Here is a 19,119-nt window from a genome sequence, read left to right on the forward strand (position 1 = left end):
TGTAATTTGTTTTTTGACCTGGTGATCTTATGATATTTTTGTTCAGTATAAAAATGTAGACTGTTCATTAATATATTTATAAATACTAATATTAACTGTTCTCCTCCATACTCATGTATTATACAAATTGTTCCAGAAAAGATTTAAGGTGGGCATTTTATTTATGTCTTCTCTTCTGGCAGTCACAGCTTACCCATTATTTGTATTATTAATGTCCATTATCTCTCCCCAAATTACAATTTCCTTTAAGATAGGAGTCTGGAACAGCAAAAGGTTCAGCGAAGATGTCCAATCCAAATTTAGAAGTGAAAAATATGTGTTGAAACCAGGAGAGAACTATAAAGTATTGAGAGTATTCATCATAAAGTGAGGCATGTTGAACTGTACTGTCATTGCTAATAAAAAAATAAATAAATTTGTTTTAAATGTGATAGCTATTTAGTAGGAACTATTAAGTCTCAAATATTTTTGTGGTCATATTTACTTTTACAAGTAAATTTTATTAAATTCCCTTAGGATTATGTTAAAAGCTTTTAAGAATGGCCACAATCAGTGAATTACCTGTTGACTTTAAGAATCAGGCAAGTTGAGTCTCTAATTTGGGTTTGTTATCAGGGGCCACATTAATGATAATAATAATAGTAGTAGTAGTAGTGGTAGTAGTAACATCTTTTGTGCATGTAGAATTCTGTATTATCTCATTAGCCACACAACAACCCTGTGTTTTAGAAGAGGCGACTGAGGTAAGCAAGGGCCAGAAAAATTAAATTAAAAGCACGTGACCAGTAAGTTGAATATACAAGACGCAAACCCAGTTATTCTCTTTACTGTATTAGATTGAGATAGATTATCTATTTGTTCATTTGTAATCCATGATTTTTCTTTATTTTGAATTTGAAATGCAAGTTTAATATCTAAAACCATACAGTATTTATTTGATCTGTCTGGAAGCATTATAGATTATTTTTTCTTCTCCAATTTAAAAATTGCTGCTAACATTTCTTTTACTAAAGGAAGAAAATAGCATTTTATCTACTCGATAAGGAGAAACTAAATATCAATTTGAATACGTTCAGATATGCAGTCCATTTAAAATGACTTACAGGTTCAATTCAACTCTAATAACTTTCTAAAAGATTTTCTCATTTGTGGGCTAACAAAATAAATACTTGCAAGTTAATATGTATCAGAACATGTACTTTTAAAAAATATATATTGTTCATCAGCTCTTTTTTTGTTCATTAAGAAAGTTTACTTTGGATTTTTTCCTTCATAAAATATAGTTTTTCCAATGTAAAAAGCTAAAATTTTGCTTTCACATCTTTTTTTACCATCAGTATCCCCAAAGCAGTATACATTAAATTAGTTACCTTGCTATCGTGCTTATGTTTGACTTGTCAGGATTTCATATTTTAGTAAAAATTAAAAAATAAATAAAAATTTAACTTTAGTTCTGAAGTAGCATCTTGGTTTTTATTTCAGGTTTTATTATCTTGTTTCTTTGGATTAATAGACTAGTATTTGGCATGATTACTCAGGTATTGTTGAAGTGATCGTTTTAATTCAATGGATAGAATTGGTGACTATTAGAAGGTGAATCATACAGCCTTGCTGCAGAGGCCATTCATATCAATGGGGATCATACCTTAGAAAAGAAAACTAAAGCATATGTGTGGTCACAACCAATCCTTGTCATTATGCCATGAAAGCCTTGGGATTTGTGATCAAAGCAATGGGCTTATCCTGAACTGTGGTATAACCTCTGGTTGAACCTTTCAAATTTTTATTTTAGGAGATGATACACTACATTTTGACCATGTTACTTACCTCTAAGACCTGATGGCCTAATTAAGTGATAGTGATTAAAATTATTGTCAGCAAGTCAGAAGAAAATGTGAATTGTAAATATCTCTGTCCTCTGTCAGTGTTGTTTACTTACCATTTTCCACTGATGTTTTAAAGAATTGCTGAACATGTGTTTTTTATCCAGAGCTGAATGTTCTGTTCTGATGAATATAAAACATACTTCACTTTGTAAATGTACATTAGAAGTATTAGAATGACATAATCTTTGACTCTATCACTAAATTTCATCTGTCAAAGGAGATAATTCTGAACTATAATATTTGGTGTTATATCAAGGCATAGTTCTTAGAAAGATGCTTTTAGGATTAAGACGGAATTCTACTTATAACTTGAATGTCACTGTCATCCATAGTAAAATTCAGGCAGTATATATACTTATTTATCTTTTTGGTTACATGTTGGTATACCTCAGTTGAGTTCAGTATGTTTATTTTATGTTAAGAGGGTACTCAACTCCCATCAACTGATTTACTTATGCAGATTTCCTTCCGATGAGATTGTAATATGGTTTAAGTATATATACTCCCTCCTTTACTTAATTGTCCTTATTTGATGATGTCCTTTATACTATATTAGATTCTTTGTAATCTTTCTCTTCAGTGTTAATTTATTGGGAACATTTGTCCTATTTTAAATTATCTCCTACTCCATGTATATAGTCCTCTCTAAACCAATTAAATAGTTCTTCATTGATCACTGGAAACACATGATATATGCAAGTTTCCATCTCTGTACCTCTTCTTAAGATATTCCCCTTGTCAGGACTGTTCTTGTCTTTCCCCTCTGCTAATATTTATCTTTGACTTTAAGTACCATTCTTCAATCATTCATTCAACAGATTTTTACTGAATACCTAACATGTGTCACTCACTATGTCTAGGCTTTGGAGGTGTAGCAGTGAACAAGATACTTAAAGTCCTTTATCTCCTGGAGCCGTCAATTTAGAGGGAGCAATACAGTTTGATGAGTGTTATATTAGGGAAGTACAATGTATTATGTTCTTCTCCCTAAAGCTTTCTCTGACCACCTCAACTTTTAGACATCCTTTTCTCTTTTGAATTTCTAGAGTACTATTTGTGCCTACAACCAATTTCCTCCTAAAAAAATGTATCCTTTCACTGTTAGATCTGTGATCTGATCTGTAGAGGGGAAGTGGCACTCACGTCTCCATATCCCAGATCCTAACACAGTTCTTTGCAGAGTAAAAATGAAATAGATGCTTTTTGTGATTATGATGTGTTATATCACTCTTCATACCTACCTAAAGCTTATATCAAATAATCAATTAAATAATGGGAACTTAAAAAAGTTTTGTACTGCTCATACTGAATTCTCTCTACCATTTTGTCTCCTAGAAATAACTGTCAGTGAGTATATTGGTAACTTTTTATCACTGAAATACAGTTGACTCTTGAACAACATGGTTTTGAACTGCACAGGTCCACTTATGTGTGGATTTTTTAAAATAGTAAATACTGTAGTAGTACCCTGTCCAATGTTGGTTGAATCCATGGATTTGGAACCACCCATGTGGGATACAGAGGAACTGCAGATAAGGAGTGCCAACTATAAATAACACTCAGATTTTTGACTGAGTAGAGAGTAGGCACCCTAACCCCAGTGTTGTTCACATGTCAACTGTATGTATAAATTCATAACCACCAACTCAAGTATATAAGAAATGTCCTAATTTGAATTCAAATCTTCTTTATATTATGCTAGTAGGAAGTTCTTTCACAGTCATTAGATGGGTAGGGCAGAGACCTCCTTTTCCCAGGGCTTGAATGAGATCCAGGCTTATGTGGTACCTAGAAAATTGGCTCTCACATCTTCAGTTCATCTTGTTCACTAGTAATATCTTCATTGTCTAGGACACATGGTCTTTTAGAAGCTGGCAGCTCTGCTGATTATCTAAGCTTGAGTTAAGAAATATTTGCTGATGCCAAAAGCCCTGGTGCCAAGGGACTGTCTTCTGTAAGTGCACCATCATGAAGACATTGTGTAGAGGTGGGCAAATTGTTCTCTATGTAAGGGTGCTTGACTGAAGGAAAGGAGAAGCAGAAATCCAACCTGTACTGCACTTACCAAACTGAGTTCTCTTGGGGCTGAATTAGCCCAGAAGGATTGCTTTTTTCTAATTCATACAGAGGCAGTATGTGGACAAGTAGGGACCTTGATGACCACTTACCATCCCCTAGGTTCCAGCCTAACCTCTTCATCCCCTCCCCTTGCCCTCAGGCTAAAGAAAGCTGGCTACAGATTTTGAGAAACTTGGTTCCGTAATCTTGAGGAAAAACTCTTCTTTGGTTTCTGTCTTTTTAAAAATATTAACCTTTGACACTGCTTCTCCTAGACATTTTACATAATCTCCTGTTTGCTTAGGCTTTCACAAAGGACAGAAAAAGAGGATGTCTTCAGGAGGTCTCTGCTCTGGACCTTGCAAATGTTCTGGAAATGCCTGACAACTCTCTTGAAATTGGAGAAGTGTATGGGGTGGGAGGTTGGGAGGTAAAAAATAAAGAAGCAAAACATAAAATTCCTATCTCGATAAATTTCAAGTGAAATATTAAGCTTAATTTTTAATTAATAAAGTTTAAAATCTTAATTTTGAAATATTTTTATAGTGTCCACTCTACAAAATTATAGGGTATCTATCTTTAATAGGAAATTGCAAATAAAATCTATGGTAATTATGGAAATTGATAAATTATTACCTCCCTCCCAGCATTACAGAAATTATGCAACTGAATGTTTAACACGGTCCAGTAAGATTTAAAATTGCTTTCTTCATATCTTTTATTACAAATTTCTTGTTTATTTTATGTGTAATTTTGCTCCATTTAATTTTGAGTTAAATTAACTGAATTTATATTTAGAGTAAGCTGTCAATATTAAAATAAAATAAATTCATAATAAATTTATGTGTTTAAATAAAGTAGGCCACAAACAAAATATATTTCTGTTAATTGAATTTATTTATTTATTAATATATTTATTTATTTATTTATTTATTTATGGCTGTGTTGGGTCTTCGTCTGCTGTCTAGGCATGGTCTCAAGAAAGAGTATATTTTTTGCATATTTTTACTATGCAATATATATCTCTGATTTATAATGCAGATGACTGATCTCCCAAAACTTGGGAGAAACCTAGCATCTAAAATTCAGCCATTATAATTGTTTTGATTCCTAGGAGAATTATATAGAAGCATAATGAGTATAACAGGCAGAAGAAGGACAACATCCTCTAATTGTGAGAGCATTAGGGTGAGGGTACGGGTGGGCAGGTATTATTGAAATTTAAAGAATAAGTAATTAATTAAACCAAAATGCTGCTTTTGATTTTGAATACACAAGGAAGGCATGATCCTCCATTACTATTGTAGAACAAGACTTGGCAATAGTAACATTCCTCTTTACTAGCACAAGTAATATGGAGTGAAAATAAGACATTTTGGGAAATTTTCTCAAAGTTGGAATTTATTGAATGCATACTTCAGCAAATTGATAGTTATAAAGTGAATATTTATATACGGGTAAATAATAATTATAGCATATTTAAAAAATTCTTCCTGTATGTGTAGTATATATACATATATACATATATAAATAAAATATTTTTTTCAGGAGAACCAGTTGTTTTCTTATCATGGAAGAATGAAAAGGTTTTGTTTACTTTTTTAAAAAAATTGCTTAGAATATATGTTAAAAACATATTTTAAATGTTTAGCACTGTATATATTATGTAATAGAACCCATGCTTTTTTGATGATTAAGGACACAGGCTTTAGAGTTAAACAAATCTTGATCTAAGTTCCAAATTTATCATAAATCAGCTGCATAACCTTGGGCATATTACTTAACTTCTTTGAACCTTAGTTAATTTTTTAAATGGAGATGATACCTTACCTTGTAAAGTTGTTGTGAAGATTAAGTGTGATAAGTTGTTGTGAAGATTAAATGTGATGTTTATTAAGAGTTTATTTTAGTGCTTGACTCATCTCATGCAGTAAGTTATTTAACTAAAACAAATTGAATATAGCTTTTTGTTGCATAAAATATGTCTTTTGTCAATTAGACTTATATGCATCATTTTGGAGAAGAGATTCTTAAAATTGTTGTATGAACATTGCATCATTTCATTTATGGTTAAACTTAACAGGATCTTCCTTTTAAAAAAATTAATTTTGTTCAGTTTAAATGTTTTGCAAGTCAGTGATCAGGTGGTTGTCAGGCATTTGGAGGACAAGCTCATTTCTACCCTGCTTAGTTAATTATTGTGATTGTAAACAAAGGATGTACGATTCAAAGTCAAGGAACATTTCACATGGATGATGGAGGTGATAATAGCTTAATTCCTGCTGAATTTTTTTTCTTTGCTCTAGTGAGTTCATACTGACCTTGTCCAAAATCTGATGACCTCCCTATTTCACTCAACCATTTGGAAAGCCGGGCCTGCCATAGCTGGCCCTGAGGGGGTATCTGAAAGACCACTGAGTCACTGACCCATGTCAAGACTGGATTTCAAGTCTGATCTATAGGACCTCTGAAATAGTTATACATGGGGCTTATTGTACACAAAAACCTAACTGGCTGCATTTTTCTGCTTATTAAGCATCCTGTTAAAGCGTATTTTAAATGTCCTTATTAAAGTCATGTTTATATTACTTAGTTTCTCATGCAGGTCATTTTCTAGACTGATTATAAATTTTGATCTTTTATAAGAGTTAGTACCTTAAAACTAAACATGAACATTTTGAAATGTGAGCAAAACATACTGTTACACCATGGCTAAATGCAATGAATATCTTCCTGGTTGGTGATGGACCAAAGCATTTTAATGCTTATAAAGATTTTGGTTTTTTTCTGGCAAAAATTCCATATACCTCAAAAAAATCTAGTTTAAGCTGTTGTTGTTATTACAGCATGTTAAACTCTGTTTATATCTTGTCAAACCTCAAATATTATTCAAATGTTGGTATATAAGAGTCTTGAGTTTGTAAGACTTGTCCTAAAGGAAAGCATGTGACCACCCAGTAAGGTGTTATTTAAATTTGGTTGGATGGGATCTGTCTACCTTAATAGAACTTTGTGATAGGGCTATGATATGAAAAGAGAAAAAAAACTATCCTATGTTTATTTTGTTCTTCTGCACAATAGGAAATGATCAGCCCTTTTATGAATACCTAGTCAGTATTCTACAATTTATAATATGACATTGTCTTTTATTTTTATATAGGAGTTGATCCCTGAATTTTATTATCTCCCTGAGATGTTTGTCAACTTCAATAATTATAATCTTGGAGTGATGGATGATGGGACAGTAGTGTCTGATGTTGAACTTCCTCCTTGGGCCAAAACCTCAGAAGAATTTGTTCGCATAAACAGATTGGTAAGATAGTAATCATCTACTCTGTCTGTCATGAGCCTTTTCTCAAAGTATCTTTCATGTGTTGGTATAATCATTAACCCTTGCTCTTCTGGGCAAAACTGTAGTTGATAGGGATAACTGAAAGTGACATAATAGTTCATGAATCTCCATATATACTTTATAAAATCTTATTGACATGAAAGGTATAATGGTGTCTTTTATTCTTTTATGCAGAATTTAGGTTACTTTTATATGAACATGATGATTCAAGATTATAAGTGAATTTCTTGTAGAATTCTATGCTTTTTCAAATATGAGTTTCTTGTACTAGGAGAAGAACATAATTCTGTGTTCAGGTTGGAAGGCCATTGTACATTTTGATAATAGAAACAAGATTTTCAAATTATGTGCTGTATCTGTCTTTTGAAGGAAATCTTCATCTAATATTTAGAATATGAAAACTTAAAAACTGAAAAGTGCAATAATCATTGTGCTTACAGACAACTCTTCAGAATCCTCTCCCGTGGACTCTTTAATGTCCTCTGTTGTATGGGTTCTGGATTATTTTATGAAAAAATAATATGACTTTTCCTTTTTGCTTTTAACTTTCACAAATGCTTGGAATCAGGGAGCTTTATTCTCAGTTTTTTAAAGTAGTTTCTTTATCATACTTCATACTTCATATTAAAAATGAAACCTAGGGCTTCCCTGGTGGCACAGTGGTTAAGAATCCACCTGCCAATGCAGGGAACGCGGGTTCGATCCCTGGCCTGGGAAGAGCCCACATGCCTCAGAGCAACTAAGCCATGCACCACAACTACTTAGCCTGCGCTCTAGGGTCCACAAGCCACAGCTACTGAGCCCAAGTGCCACAACTACTGAAGCCCGTGCACCTAGAGCCCGTGCTCCGCAACAAGAGAAGCCACGACAATGAGAAACCCTCGCACCACAACGAAGAGTAGCCCCCACTCACCGCAACTAGAGAAAAGCCCACGCACAGCAACAAAGACCCAACAGCCAAAAAATAGAAAAATAAAACAAACAAATAAATTTATTTAATAAATAAATAAATAAATAAAATAAAAATGAAACCTAAATTGCATTGTGTTTTTAATTTGCACTAAAACAAGGAAAATTATTTCATTTTAGTTTTCTTGGTATGCTTACCTTTTCTACCAACAATTATATTTTAATCCTATACAGTATTCTAGATCCTAATTGTAATCCCATTATTACTGAAAATTCATATTTTACATATACTGGAAGCAGTGCAGTGGGAGTGGAAAGAGCATAGGCTTTGAAGTTAGACCAGTTTTCCTAATCGTGGATAACTCACATTGCTGCTTATGGGACCTTAGGCAATTTAACCTTTCTGAGCCTTGATTTCCTCATTGTAATTTGAAAATTATTTGTGTAAAACTGTAATTATGTATGTAAAATACCTAGAATTTTCTCTGGCTTACAGGAGGCCTTCAGGCAATAGCACCTAACATTATTCTATCACAGTCTTAAGGTACATGTTGCATTTTGGTTTACTGCATATATTTTTCAAGATTTTTAAGTTAACTGTAATTAAAATGAGAGCCCAAGACAAAGCTTAGCTCTGAAAGATGTTAAAGGAGATGTCAAACTTTTAAATGGGACAGTTGTCTATGGTCGTGTATTTTTTTTTTTTTCTCTCCAGGGGTATGTAGATGTCAATAGAAGGTCTAGTCATTCTGCAGTTTTTTGGGGTTTTTTTTGTTTTTTGCTTTCAATAATTTTCTGTGCTTTTAAAACACATTTATTGAGGTATAATTTACATACCGTAAAATCCACCTTTTTAAAAGTGCTCAATTCAATGAGTTTTAATAAATGTATACAGTTATGTAACCATCAGCACAGTCAGCTTACCTCACTCCAAAAAGTTTCCTTACCTGTTTGCTCCCAGTCGTGGTCCCAGGCAACCGCTGATTCTGTCTCTTTAGTTGTGCTTTTTCTAGAAATTTTATATAGATGGAATCCTGCCGTATGTAGTCTTTTTGTGCCTGACTCTTTCACTTAGCATGATGTTCTTGAGATTCCTCCATATTGTGCATGTATGAGTAATTTCTTTGTGTTGCTGCATAGTATTCCATTGTATAGATATAACACCTTTTGTTTATTTACCAGTTTATGGACATTTCGCTTTTTTCCAGTTTTAGGCTCTTAAGAATGTTTGCATATGTCTTAGGGTGGATATCTGTTTTCATTTCTCTTGGATAGACTCCTAGGAGTTTAATTGCTGAGTCATACGATAAGAATATATTTACCATTTTGCATTCCCACCAACAGTGTGTGAAGTTTCAATTTGCCATATCCTTGCGAAGACTTGGTATTCTCAATCTTCTTTATTTTAGGTCTTCCAATGATTCATTGTGATTTTAATTTGTATTTCCCTAATGACTAATGATGTTGACCATCTTTTCACAGGCTTATCTCCTACTCTTAATATGTTCTTTGGTGAGCTATCTGTTCAAATCTTTTGCCTGTTTTTTAATTGGGTTGTATGTCTTTATATTATTTAGTTGTAAGACATCTTTATATATCCTCCATAAAAATCCTTTATCCAACATATGTTTTGCAGATATTTTCCTCCTAGTTTGTGGCTTGTCTTTTCCTTTTTAATGGTTCCTTCTGAATCACCATTTTTTTTTTTTTTGAGAATTATGTTTTATTCAGTGGACTTTCTAAGTACTTCAAGCCCAGGTAGTTGGAACATCAAAAGATTACTGTTAATTAAGGAAAACCAGGTATCTGAAATTAATGAATTTAGTGCTTCTCTGTGTATGGGAAGATGCAAGAATCTGGGCTGTTTGAAGTCATTCCTTTGATATACACCTTAGCTGTCTGGGGCCAGTATCCTGTTCTTTCCCTCCTGAGTCCCCGGGGGTGCACCGTTGGGGGTGGCTGCAGTGCCTGAGGGCTTACTGTGGGGCAACAGTGTATGGCAGGCTGAATCACCATTGTGAATAAATGCTTTTGCTATTAGGTAGATGTAAAATAATATTTATATAATATTTGAAAGGTATAAATAATCATCCCCATTCTTGAGGAATATATTTTTTAAAAAATTAAAACCATGTTCTGATCATTTTATTATTGAAGCATTTTTTCTCAATTTATACTTTTAAGTCTCAAGGGAACCAACTCTCTATTAATCATTACCATGTTAAAAATACAAAGAAATTTGTTAATGTGTTTGCTTTAAAAGAGGTCTAAGAGGCAGAAACATTTGAGTAAGTTATATTTAAAGCTCTTCAACAATATTTTGACAATTAAGAAAATGTAACTGTATAAAGTAACATAAGCCACTCTCCTGATAGTACCCCCATCCCTACTCTCAGTACCCTCTCCTCAGAAGAGCCAGGTCTATTTGGAACAAGTCTCACAAGGGCACCAAGGAAAAGAAGGTGGCAACTTACCAAATTGTTTTCCAATAAGATTTTGGTTTTGCCTGCTCATGCTCTAAACTTATGTATGACTATGAAATGTTAAACAGTAGTATTTTATAATACTAACTGCACATTTAATTTAACTTATTATTGAGTTATTAAACATTTGTCCCAGTGATTCCTCTTTCTCTGAGTTTTACAGATGTCTTCATAGTTTAGCTTCTGAATAAGCTTATATTCTTAACAGAACTCATAAAAATTTACTGCAAGTTAAATGCAAACATTTTACAGTCAAATATTTACATCTCTCATAATTTTAACTCATAATTAGGAAAATACTTGATTTTACTTACATGTGCCTTTAGGAAAGAATTTAATAACTCATTCATTCATTGAAAAATATTTATTATACACCTATGATGAACAAAGCTTTCCTATGGTGCAGTTCATATTGATTCGGTTTAAATTTTCCTGTTAACTTTCTGTAAGTGACTAAATTATTAGTATTATAGTGACTAAATTATTAGTATTTCATGTAGGTTAGCCTGTTATCGCATAAGGGTTTTATCGCCCTCCTCTTTTTGGTTTACCTCTTCAAGTCCACAGATTTTATGCAATGATTGTAGCTCATGAAATGCATACTACTTTGATCTGTGACCTTTTTGTGGTGCTAATCGGGTTCCTGATATCATTATACCTTGCTCATTAATCATATTTCCTGCAGCCCGTCAGGCAGCCAGACAGCACAAGTCCCTGTTTTCAGCCCTCTGTTGGCAGGTTTCTGCTTTTCCAGATTATTACAGACGATACTTTGGCTTCTCATAGCCAGAGCCACATCAAGCTGTGTGTTACAATTAAAGTCAGATGGTCCTCAGGTTGAACAGGGATATAGTGTTGCAGCTGTCTTTCTTCCTGGGAACAAACCAGCACCAAGAACAGATGATCTATAGGACAGTGAATAATAACAGATTGTACAGTACTCCATTGGTAGCAGGGGATCATAGATTTAATGAACTGACATACTCATTTTAAGATACCCAGCATGTCTTTTTTAAGTATTTGGTTGCCCAAGTATTATTTCAAGGGAATAGAATATTTTTAGGAGCATGATTTTGATGGTGGGCAGTAACGCTACATTTTCTTTGTGTTAGAGGACTGTAAGTGCTACCTTATCTATAACTATTTTACTCCCTGAGCTTTCTGCAGGTAGTGAAGATGTAAATAAGGATTTGTGAGTTGGCCTTAAGTGTTGAATTTATATACAGAAGATAATATCCTGTGTATTTTAGAAAGAAAAACCTTCATAGGTCTGATTATTCTTTCAGGTATATAAATTAAATTTTCTTTGTTCTGAAGAGTTGGAATCAGGGTAAAACCAAAGCAGTCTTAACTACATCCAAGAGATTGGTCTGTTTTATTTAATACTTCCTAGACCAGAAAAAAAATTATTCCAAATACTGCTTCAGAAATATAAATGAGAAACAGGCTCTCATACTTCCAAATAGTATGAAAATGTGTGAATTCAGCCTGCTCATCATCATCTCATGATATAAGGTCGATGTTATGGACCTATATTATACTGCCTCTTACAACCTTTGAGTTTTAAGTTGAATAAGAGACAAAGGAAATCATACTCTCAGCAGTAATATTATTTGTAAAAGTTTATAAAAGTTGGTGAAGTGGAGCATTTTGTTTTTGCTGCAGGATGTGTAATTTATTCAAGTTATAATAATAATGAAAGTAATTTGTTCATCTAACAGGTACTTACTGAGTTGCCTATCTATGTACCAGCACCATTAGACTCAGTGAACCAGGCAGACAATACCTCTACTCTTTGGAGGTTCCTTCCTTTTTGCTAACTTAGGCTGTTGAAATAGAAAGCTGCTCAGGGCTGAGAGGTGGCATGAATTTAGTAAAGGAAGGCTCCTGTTAATGAATTGTCCTGAGGTTACCAGTTAGAGTCACCTTTGCTTTTGTGTATCTTCTGTAGCTTCTCTCTTTCCTACTGTTTCATAAAGGTGACATGGGTTGTCACTTGCTTGAGAAGATAAAGAAAAATTAAATGAGTGTGTTATCTTCTTTCCAGATAATATATGGACAGATTAAAAGTGATTTTTTTATATTGTGGTCTACGAGAAAAATAAAAATTTCAAATTTTATTTTACCACCAACCTCATCTTTTCCTATCTATTGCTAAAATTTAAATCTCTTCAGCGTAAATCTTCATAGATCTTATATATGTGCATGAACTAGGTCAGTCTTTTCTTTTTCCTTTGAATGGAAAATTTACAATTCTTAAGTGATGAGACTAAGACTCTCTTTTCCCTGATGAAAAAGTGCTATATATGTACATATAGCAAGACCTGCAGCTTGAGATGGCTGAATTTGTAGTGATATAGCAATTAGATTATTGTAATAGCATATTATGTTCTAAATTACAGGGTTTAGAAACACTGTAAGGTTGAAAGGTTTGCTTGAGGTTTGAAAGGGGTTGCACTTTTTTGACCTGTATTCATATCCTTGTTTCCATTTTCTGAAGAAATGGGATTCAAAACCCTGTTTCTTAAGAGAGCTGACTAAGCAACTTTTTTTTTTTTTTTTTGGAATACAAATGCCAGAAGCTAACATGCTTTTTTCATACTGTTCCTTTTCCAATTGCCTTTTCATTTTACACATTGATAATGATATGGCCAAGAATGTAAATAGTCATGGTGGTATAGTTGGTGATAATTATTCTCAACTATGGGCGTATCCTTCCCTCCACCTCCCCACTCCCTGCAGTGGCTGGATCTAAAGCCCTGGGGAATGGGGGCAGATATGTATGAATAATTTTAAAAAGCTAAAATTATTATTGTTTGGTTTGCTTTTAGTTCTGTATATCATTTACTGTGAAAATTCTAGTTCTGAATGGCCACCTAAATAAGTGGGAATAAAAAGATGTACTGTATTGATAGATTATTAATTCTCCCCAAATTTGTTTATAAATGCAATATGAAAACCAATCCAGGTCCCAGTAGGTTTGTTTCATTTTGTTGGAATATAAAAAACTGATTGTAAAGGGTAAAGGACCAATTATAACCACAACCCTTTCTGAGAACAAGAACAGATTTCAGAGGGACTTGCTTTACTATATATCATGAATTATTTTAAAGCTGTAGTAATTAGGGAAATTAGGAGAAAGAGACTAATCAAAGTGAACAGAGAACCCAGAAACAGACCCGGACATATAAAGAAACTTCATCTATCATACAGTTGGTATTACAGATCTGTGGGGAAAGGAAGGACTTCTCAATTTAGATGCCAAGATAAATAGTAATTGTGTTGGTTTCCTAGGGCTGCCATAACAAAGTACCACAAACTGGGTGGCTTAAACAACAGGAATATATTGTCTCACAGTCCTGGAAGGCTAGAAGTCTGGAATCAAAGTTCAGCAGGGTTGGTTTCTTTTGAGGGTTGTGAGGGAAGAATTGGTTCCAGGCCTCTTGCTGGCTTGTATGTAGCGGTGCTCTCCTTACGTCTGTTCACATCATCCTCCCTCTATGTGTGTCTATCTCTGTGTCCAAATTTTCCCTTTTTATAAGGACATCAGTTATATTGGATTAGAGACCCACTCTACTCCAGTATGACCTCATCTTAACATAAGTAATTACATATGTAATGGCCCTATTTCCAAATAAGGTCACATTCTGAGTTACTGGGAAGTTAAGGATTTCAACATATGAATTTGGAGGAATACCATTCAACCCATAACAGATATTAATATGGAAAAAAATTAAGTTGTAACCTTATACCATAAACAAAAATTAAAATATATTAAAGCTTTAAAAATAAAGTAAAAAGTGAATGAATGAATAAAAAAACAAACAAAAGGCAAAATTGTAAACTTTTAGAAGATAATACAGGAGGAATTCTTTGTGATCTTGGAATAGGGAAAAGTTTTCCAAACAAGAAACAAAAAGTGAAATATGATATATTACATTAATTGACTTTTGGATGTTAAACCAACCTTGCATTCCATGAGTGTATCACCCTTGGATGATATAAATTCTTTTGATCTGTACTGTATTTTTTGTTGTTAATATTTTGTTGAGAAATTATTATTTTTTAGGACTTTTTCATCTATATTCATGAGGAATATTGGGTTGTAGTTTTCTCATGATATCTTTGTATGATTTTAATATCAGGATTTATATTGGTCTCATAGAATGAGATAGAGCAAAGTGTTACCTCTTCCTCTATTTTCTGAAAGACCTTGTGAGAGATTGCTATTATTCCTTCTTTAAATGTTTAATTGGATTCACCACTGAAGCTGTCAGGACACTTTATGTGTGTGTGTGGGGGGGGGAAAATATTAAATTACTAAAACAACTTTTTACTTGTTATAGGTTTATTCAGATTCTCGATTTTTTTCTTGAATCAGTTTCAGTAGTTTGTGTCTTTCTAGGCATTTGGCCATTTGATCTAAGTTGTCTAATTTATTTGTATAAAGTTGTTCATTGTATGCTTTATAATCATTTTAATGTCTCTAAGGTGGGTAGTGGTATTACCTCATTCGTCCCTGATTTTTGGTAGTTTGTATCATTTTTTTCCCTTGGTCAGTCTTGCTAACGGTTTGTCAGTTTTGTTGATCTTTTCAAAAAACTGACTTTTCACTTCATTGTTTTTTCTCTGTTGTGTTTCTATTTTTTTCCTTTCATTGGATTTTCACTCTAATATTCATTGTTTCTTTCCTTCTGCTTGCTTTGGATTTGGTTTGCTCTTTTACTGGATCCTTAATTTGGAAAACTAGTTTGTTATTTTTTTTTTTAATTGAAATATGGTTGATTTATAATGTTGTGTTAATTTCTGCTGTACAGCAAAGTGTTTCAGTTATACATATATATGCATTCTTTTTTTAATATTCTTTTCCATTATGGTTCATCATAGGATACTGAATATAGTTCTCTGTGCTATACAGTAAGGAAACAAGTTTTTTTTAACTTGAGTTCTTCCTTATTTTCTTTCTTTCTTTTTTTTTTTAATATTTATTTATTTGACTGCACCAGGTCTTAGTTGCAGCACGCGGGATCTTTTTAGTTGCAGCATGCGGGCCGTTTTAGTTGTGGCATGCGGCATGCAGGCTCTTTTACTTGTAGCATGCGGGATCTAGTTCACTGACCAGAGATTGAACCCTGGCCCCCTGCATTGGGAGTGTGGAGCCTTAACCACTGGACCACCAGGGAAGTCCCTCTTCCTTCTTTTCTAATATTGGCTTTTACACCTATAAATTTCCCTTTATGTACTATTTTTGCTACATCCCATAAGTTTTGATATTTTGTTTGCTTAATTTCATTTCTCACAACATTTTCTAATTTCCCTTGTGATTTTTGACTCATGGGTTTTTCAGAAGTATACTGCTTAGTTTCTAAATATTTGTGAATTTTCCAAATTTCCTTCTGTTTTTTATTTCTAATTTAATCTCACTGTGATTGGAGAATATACTTTGTATGATTTCTGTTGTTTTAAGTGTACTGAGACTTGCTTTATGACCTAGTATGTGGTCTGTGTTAGAGAATTCTTCATTTGCTTTTGAGAAGAATGGGTATTCTTATGTTGTTGAGTGTTCTATAGGTGTCAGTTGATCAAGTTTTTATGTTTAAGTCTTCTATATCTTTGCTGATTTTGCCTATGTCTATAAACTTTTGCTAGTTAGATGTTGAAGTTCCCAAATATTATTTTCTGTTCTGTTTTGGCTTCCTGTGTTTTTGAATCCTGCTGTTAGGTGCATATATTAATATCCAATGGCTGCTATAACGAATTACCAAAAACTTGAAGGCTTAAAACAATCGCAGTTTATTCTCTCATGGTTCTAGAGGCCGGAGGTCCAAAATCAGTGTTATACTCCCTTTAGATGATCTCTGCCTCTGTCCTCACATTGCCTTCTCCTCTTCTGTCTATAGTGAAATCTCTTTCCACCTTCTACTTATAAGGATACATGTGATTACATTCAGGGCCCTCCCTCATAATCCAGGATGATGCTTCCATCTCAAAATCCTGAATTTAATCACATTGCAAAGACCCTTTTTCCATATATAACATTTCCAGATTCTAGAGATAGGAACTGATATCTTTTTTTCAAGGTGGGGGCATTTTTCAGCACTATTTTCCTGAACTTCTTTTTCATCATAAATTGTCCCTCTTTGTTTCTAGTACTTTTTTAGTCTGATTTGCCTAATATTAGTATAGCCAATCCAGCTCTCTTGTGGTTACTATTTGCATGGTACATAGATTTCCATTCTTTTACTTTCAACCTATTTTGTCTTTGAATCTAAAGTCTATCTTTTGTAGATAGCATATAGTTGGATCATGTTATTTATCGAGTCTGATAGTCTCTGCTATTTAATGCTATTGTTGATATGATTGGATTCATGTCTGCCATTTTGCTGATTATGTTCTTTAGTCTTTGGTCTTATTGTTTCTCTTTTCTTACTTTAAAATTTTCTTTTATATTAAATAGATATTTCTAGTCTACTATTTTATTTCATTAATTTTTTTTTTTTTTTACTGTTTATTTCTTTTAGTTATTTTCTTAGTCATTACTCTAAGGACAAAATGCATCTTAATTTATCACAATCTACTTCAGATTATTATTAGATTAATTCCAGTAAAATATAGTGACTGTTCCAACTCAGCTTCATCCCCTTACCCATATTTTGTGCTCCTTTCATGTACAGTACATCTCTATATGTTATAAACCCACTGTACAGTGTTATAACTATTGTTTTATGCAATCTTATGTCTTCTAAAGAAGTTAAGAAAGGAGAAAAATGACTATTAATTTTATTTACTACTCTACCTTGATAGAAACGTTCTGAAATGAATAGAAGGGTGCCTGAGATACTCAGCATCATGCAGGAATGAGATAATTCTCATAAAGAAAAACTTCCATACAATTGAAGTTTTTACTTTCAAATTCCAATGTTTTTCACCATTTTCCTTGAAAATAAATCTTTTTGTGAAATGAATTACACATTTCCCTGCCTCTTAAACAGAGAATAACCTTTTCTGGTATACTCATTGTTAAATATTCAGGTATTTTTCTTGATGTCCTAAAAAGTTGAGATACATAGAACTTTTTGTTCTTTAGCTAAAATGACCCACATTTTTCTGCCTTCTTTTAGCTTTCCTGTTAGCATTTTAGAGTTCTTACCTGTGCCAGCTGTCATTTTTCTCTGTCAGTGTTTCCAATCTTCTTTTGACCTATTATGTTATTTTATGCGTATGTGGCAAGGTAAAAGCTTGAGGGATGCCCTGGTGACCCCCACTATTAAAGTTAAACAAAACTATATTGTAAAGCTCATAACCTTATCCTTACCACTACCACCTCAGAAAACAAAATAAAACAAAACCCTGCAAACAGCTCTTCTCAAAACTCTCATCTTCCTTTAAACTTTTCATAAAAACCCCCTACATACCACCCTATGGCCTTTCTACAACCCATTCTCAATCTGGTTTTGTACACGTGTGACTCACTGGTCATTATTCTCCTTACCCAGTGGACCTTCTATGCCTTCTTTTTTTTTTTTTATTTTATTTATTTATTTTTGTCTGTGTTGGGTCTTCGTTTCTGTGTGAGGGCTTTCTCTAGTTGCGGCAAGCAGGGGCCACTCTTCATCGCAGTGCGCGGGCCTCTCACTGTCGCGTCCTCTCTTGTTGAGGAGCACAGGCTCCAGACGCGCAGGCTCAGTAGTTGTGGCTCACGGGCCTAGTTGCTCCGCGGCATGTGGGATCTTCCCAGACCAGGGCTCGAGCCCATGTCCCCTGCATTGGCAGGCAGATTCTCAACCACTGCACCACCAGGGAAGCCCCTTCTATGCCTTTTTGCATATAGAATCCTGGTTTCAGGTGTAAACTGTATCTTTTACAGAGGTGTATCTTAAAAGTGTGGTGTATGGAGAACATAATCTGCATCAGTATCTCCTGAGGTACAGTTAATAAATAAGACACAATTATTTATTCATTCATCACATGCTTCTTGAGTACCTGCTTTGTACTGATACTATCCTAGTGGCTTAGTGTTGGTTAAGGGAAGAGAAGATGGAAACCCCCATCCTAACCTCAAAACAGTGGGGAAAAGACGGACTTTATAATAAATGGTATGGGTTAGCTGTATGAAGAAAGATAACCTTAGTTTTATTTGTCCTACCAAAAACCAAGGACTAGATATCTAAATGTGAAAAGGTGAAACAAATGCTAGAGGAAAACTTTAGTGAATTTCTGTATAACCTGAGGGTGGGAAAAACTTTCCCAACTTTGACTGAAAACCCAAAGTAACAGAAGAACTGATCACTTTGATTACATAAACACAGATAATTTTCACATAGCAAAATGCATCAGAAGCAAAGTCAAAAGACAAATGACAAACTGAATAAAAATATTTGAGAATTAAAACTTAGACAAATGCTAGGGAACCTCACTTATAGAGAACTCC

General features: G+C 33.7%; 1 protein-coding gene across 4 annotated transcripts in view; it reads left to right on the forward strand.

Moving 5' to 3' along the window:
* The window catches only part of LRBA (LPS responsive beige-like anchor protein), a 776,641-nt gene that overhangs the window by 619,156 nt on the left and 138,366 nt on the right, over positions 1-19,119 (forward strand). For all 4 annotated transcript variants that reach the window (XM_061192552.1, XM_061192551.1, XM_061192553.1 and 1 more), the window contains exon 47: positions 7,105-7,257. In XM_061192552.1, coding sequence (XP_061048535.1) covers positions 7,105-7,257 — 153 coding nt within the window. The remainder of the gene's footprint in view (positions 1-7,104; positions 7,258-19,119) is intronic.

The sequence above is a fragment of the Eubalaena glacialis genome, chromosome 5 (genome assembly GCF_028564815.1).
Source record: "Eubalaena glacialis isolate mEubGla1 chromosome 5, mEubGla1.1.hap2.+ XY, whole genome shotgun sequence".
Classification (NCBI taxonomy): Eukaryota; Metazoa; Chordata; class Mammalia; order Artiodactyla; family Balaenidae; genus Eubalaena; species Eubalaena glacialis.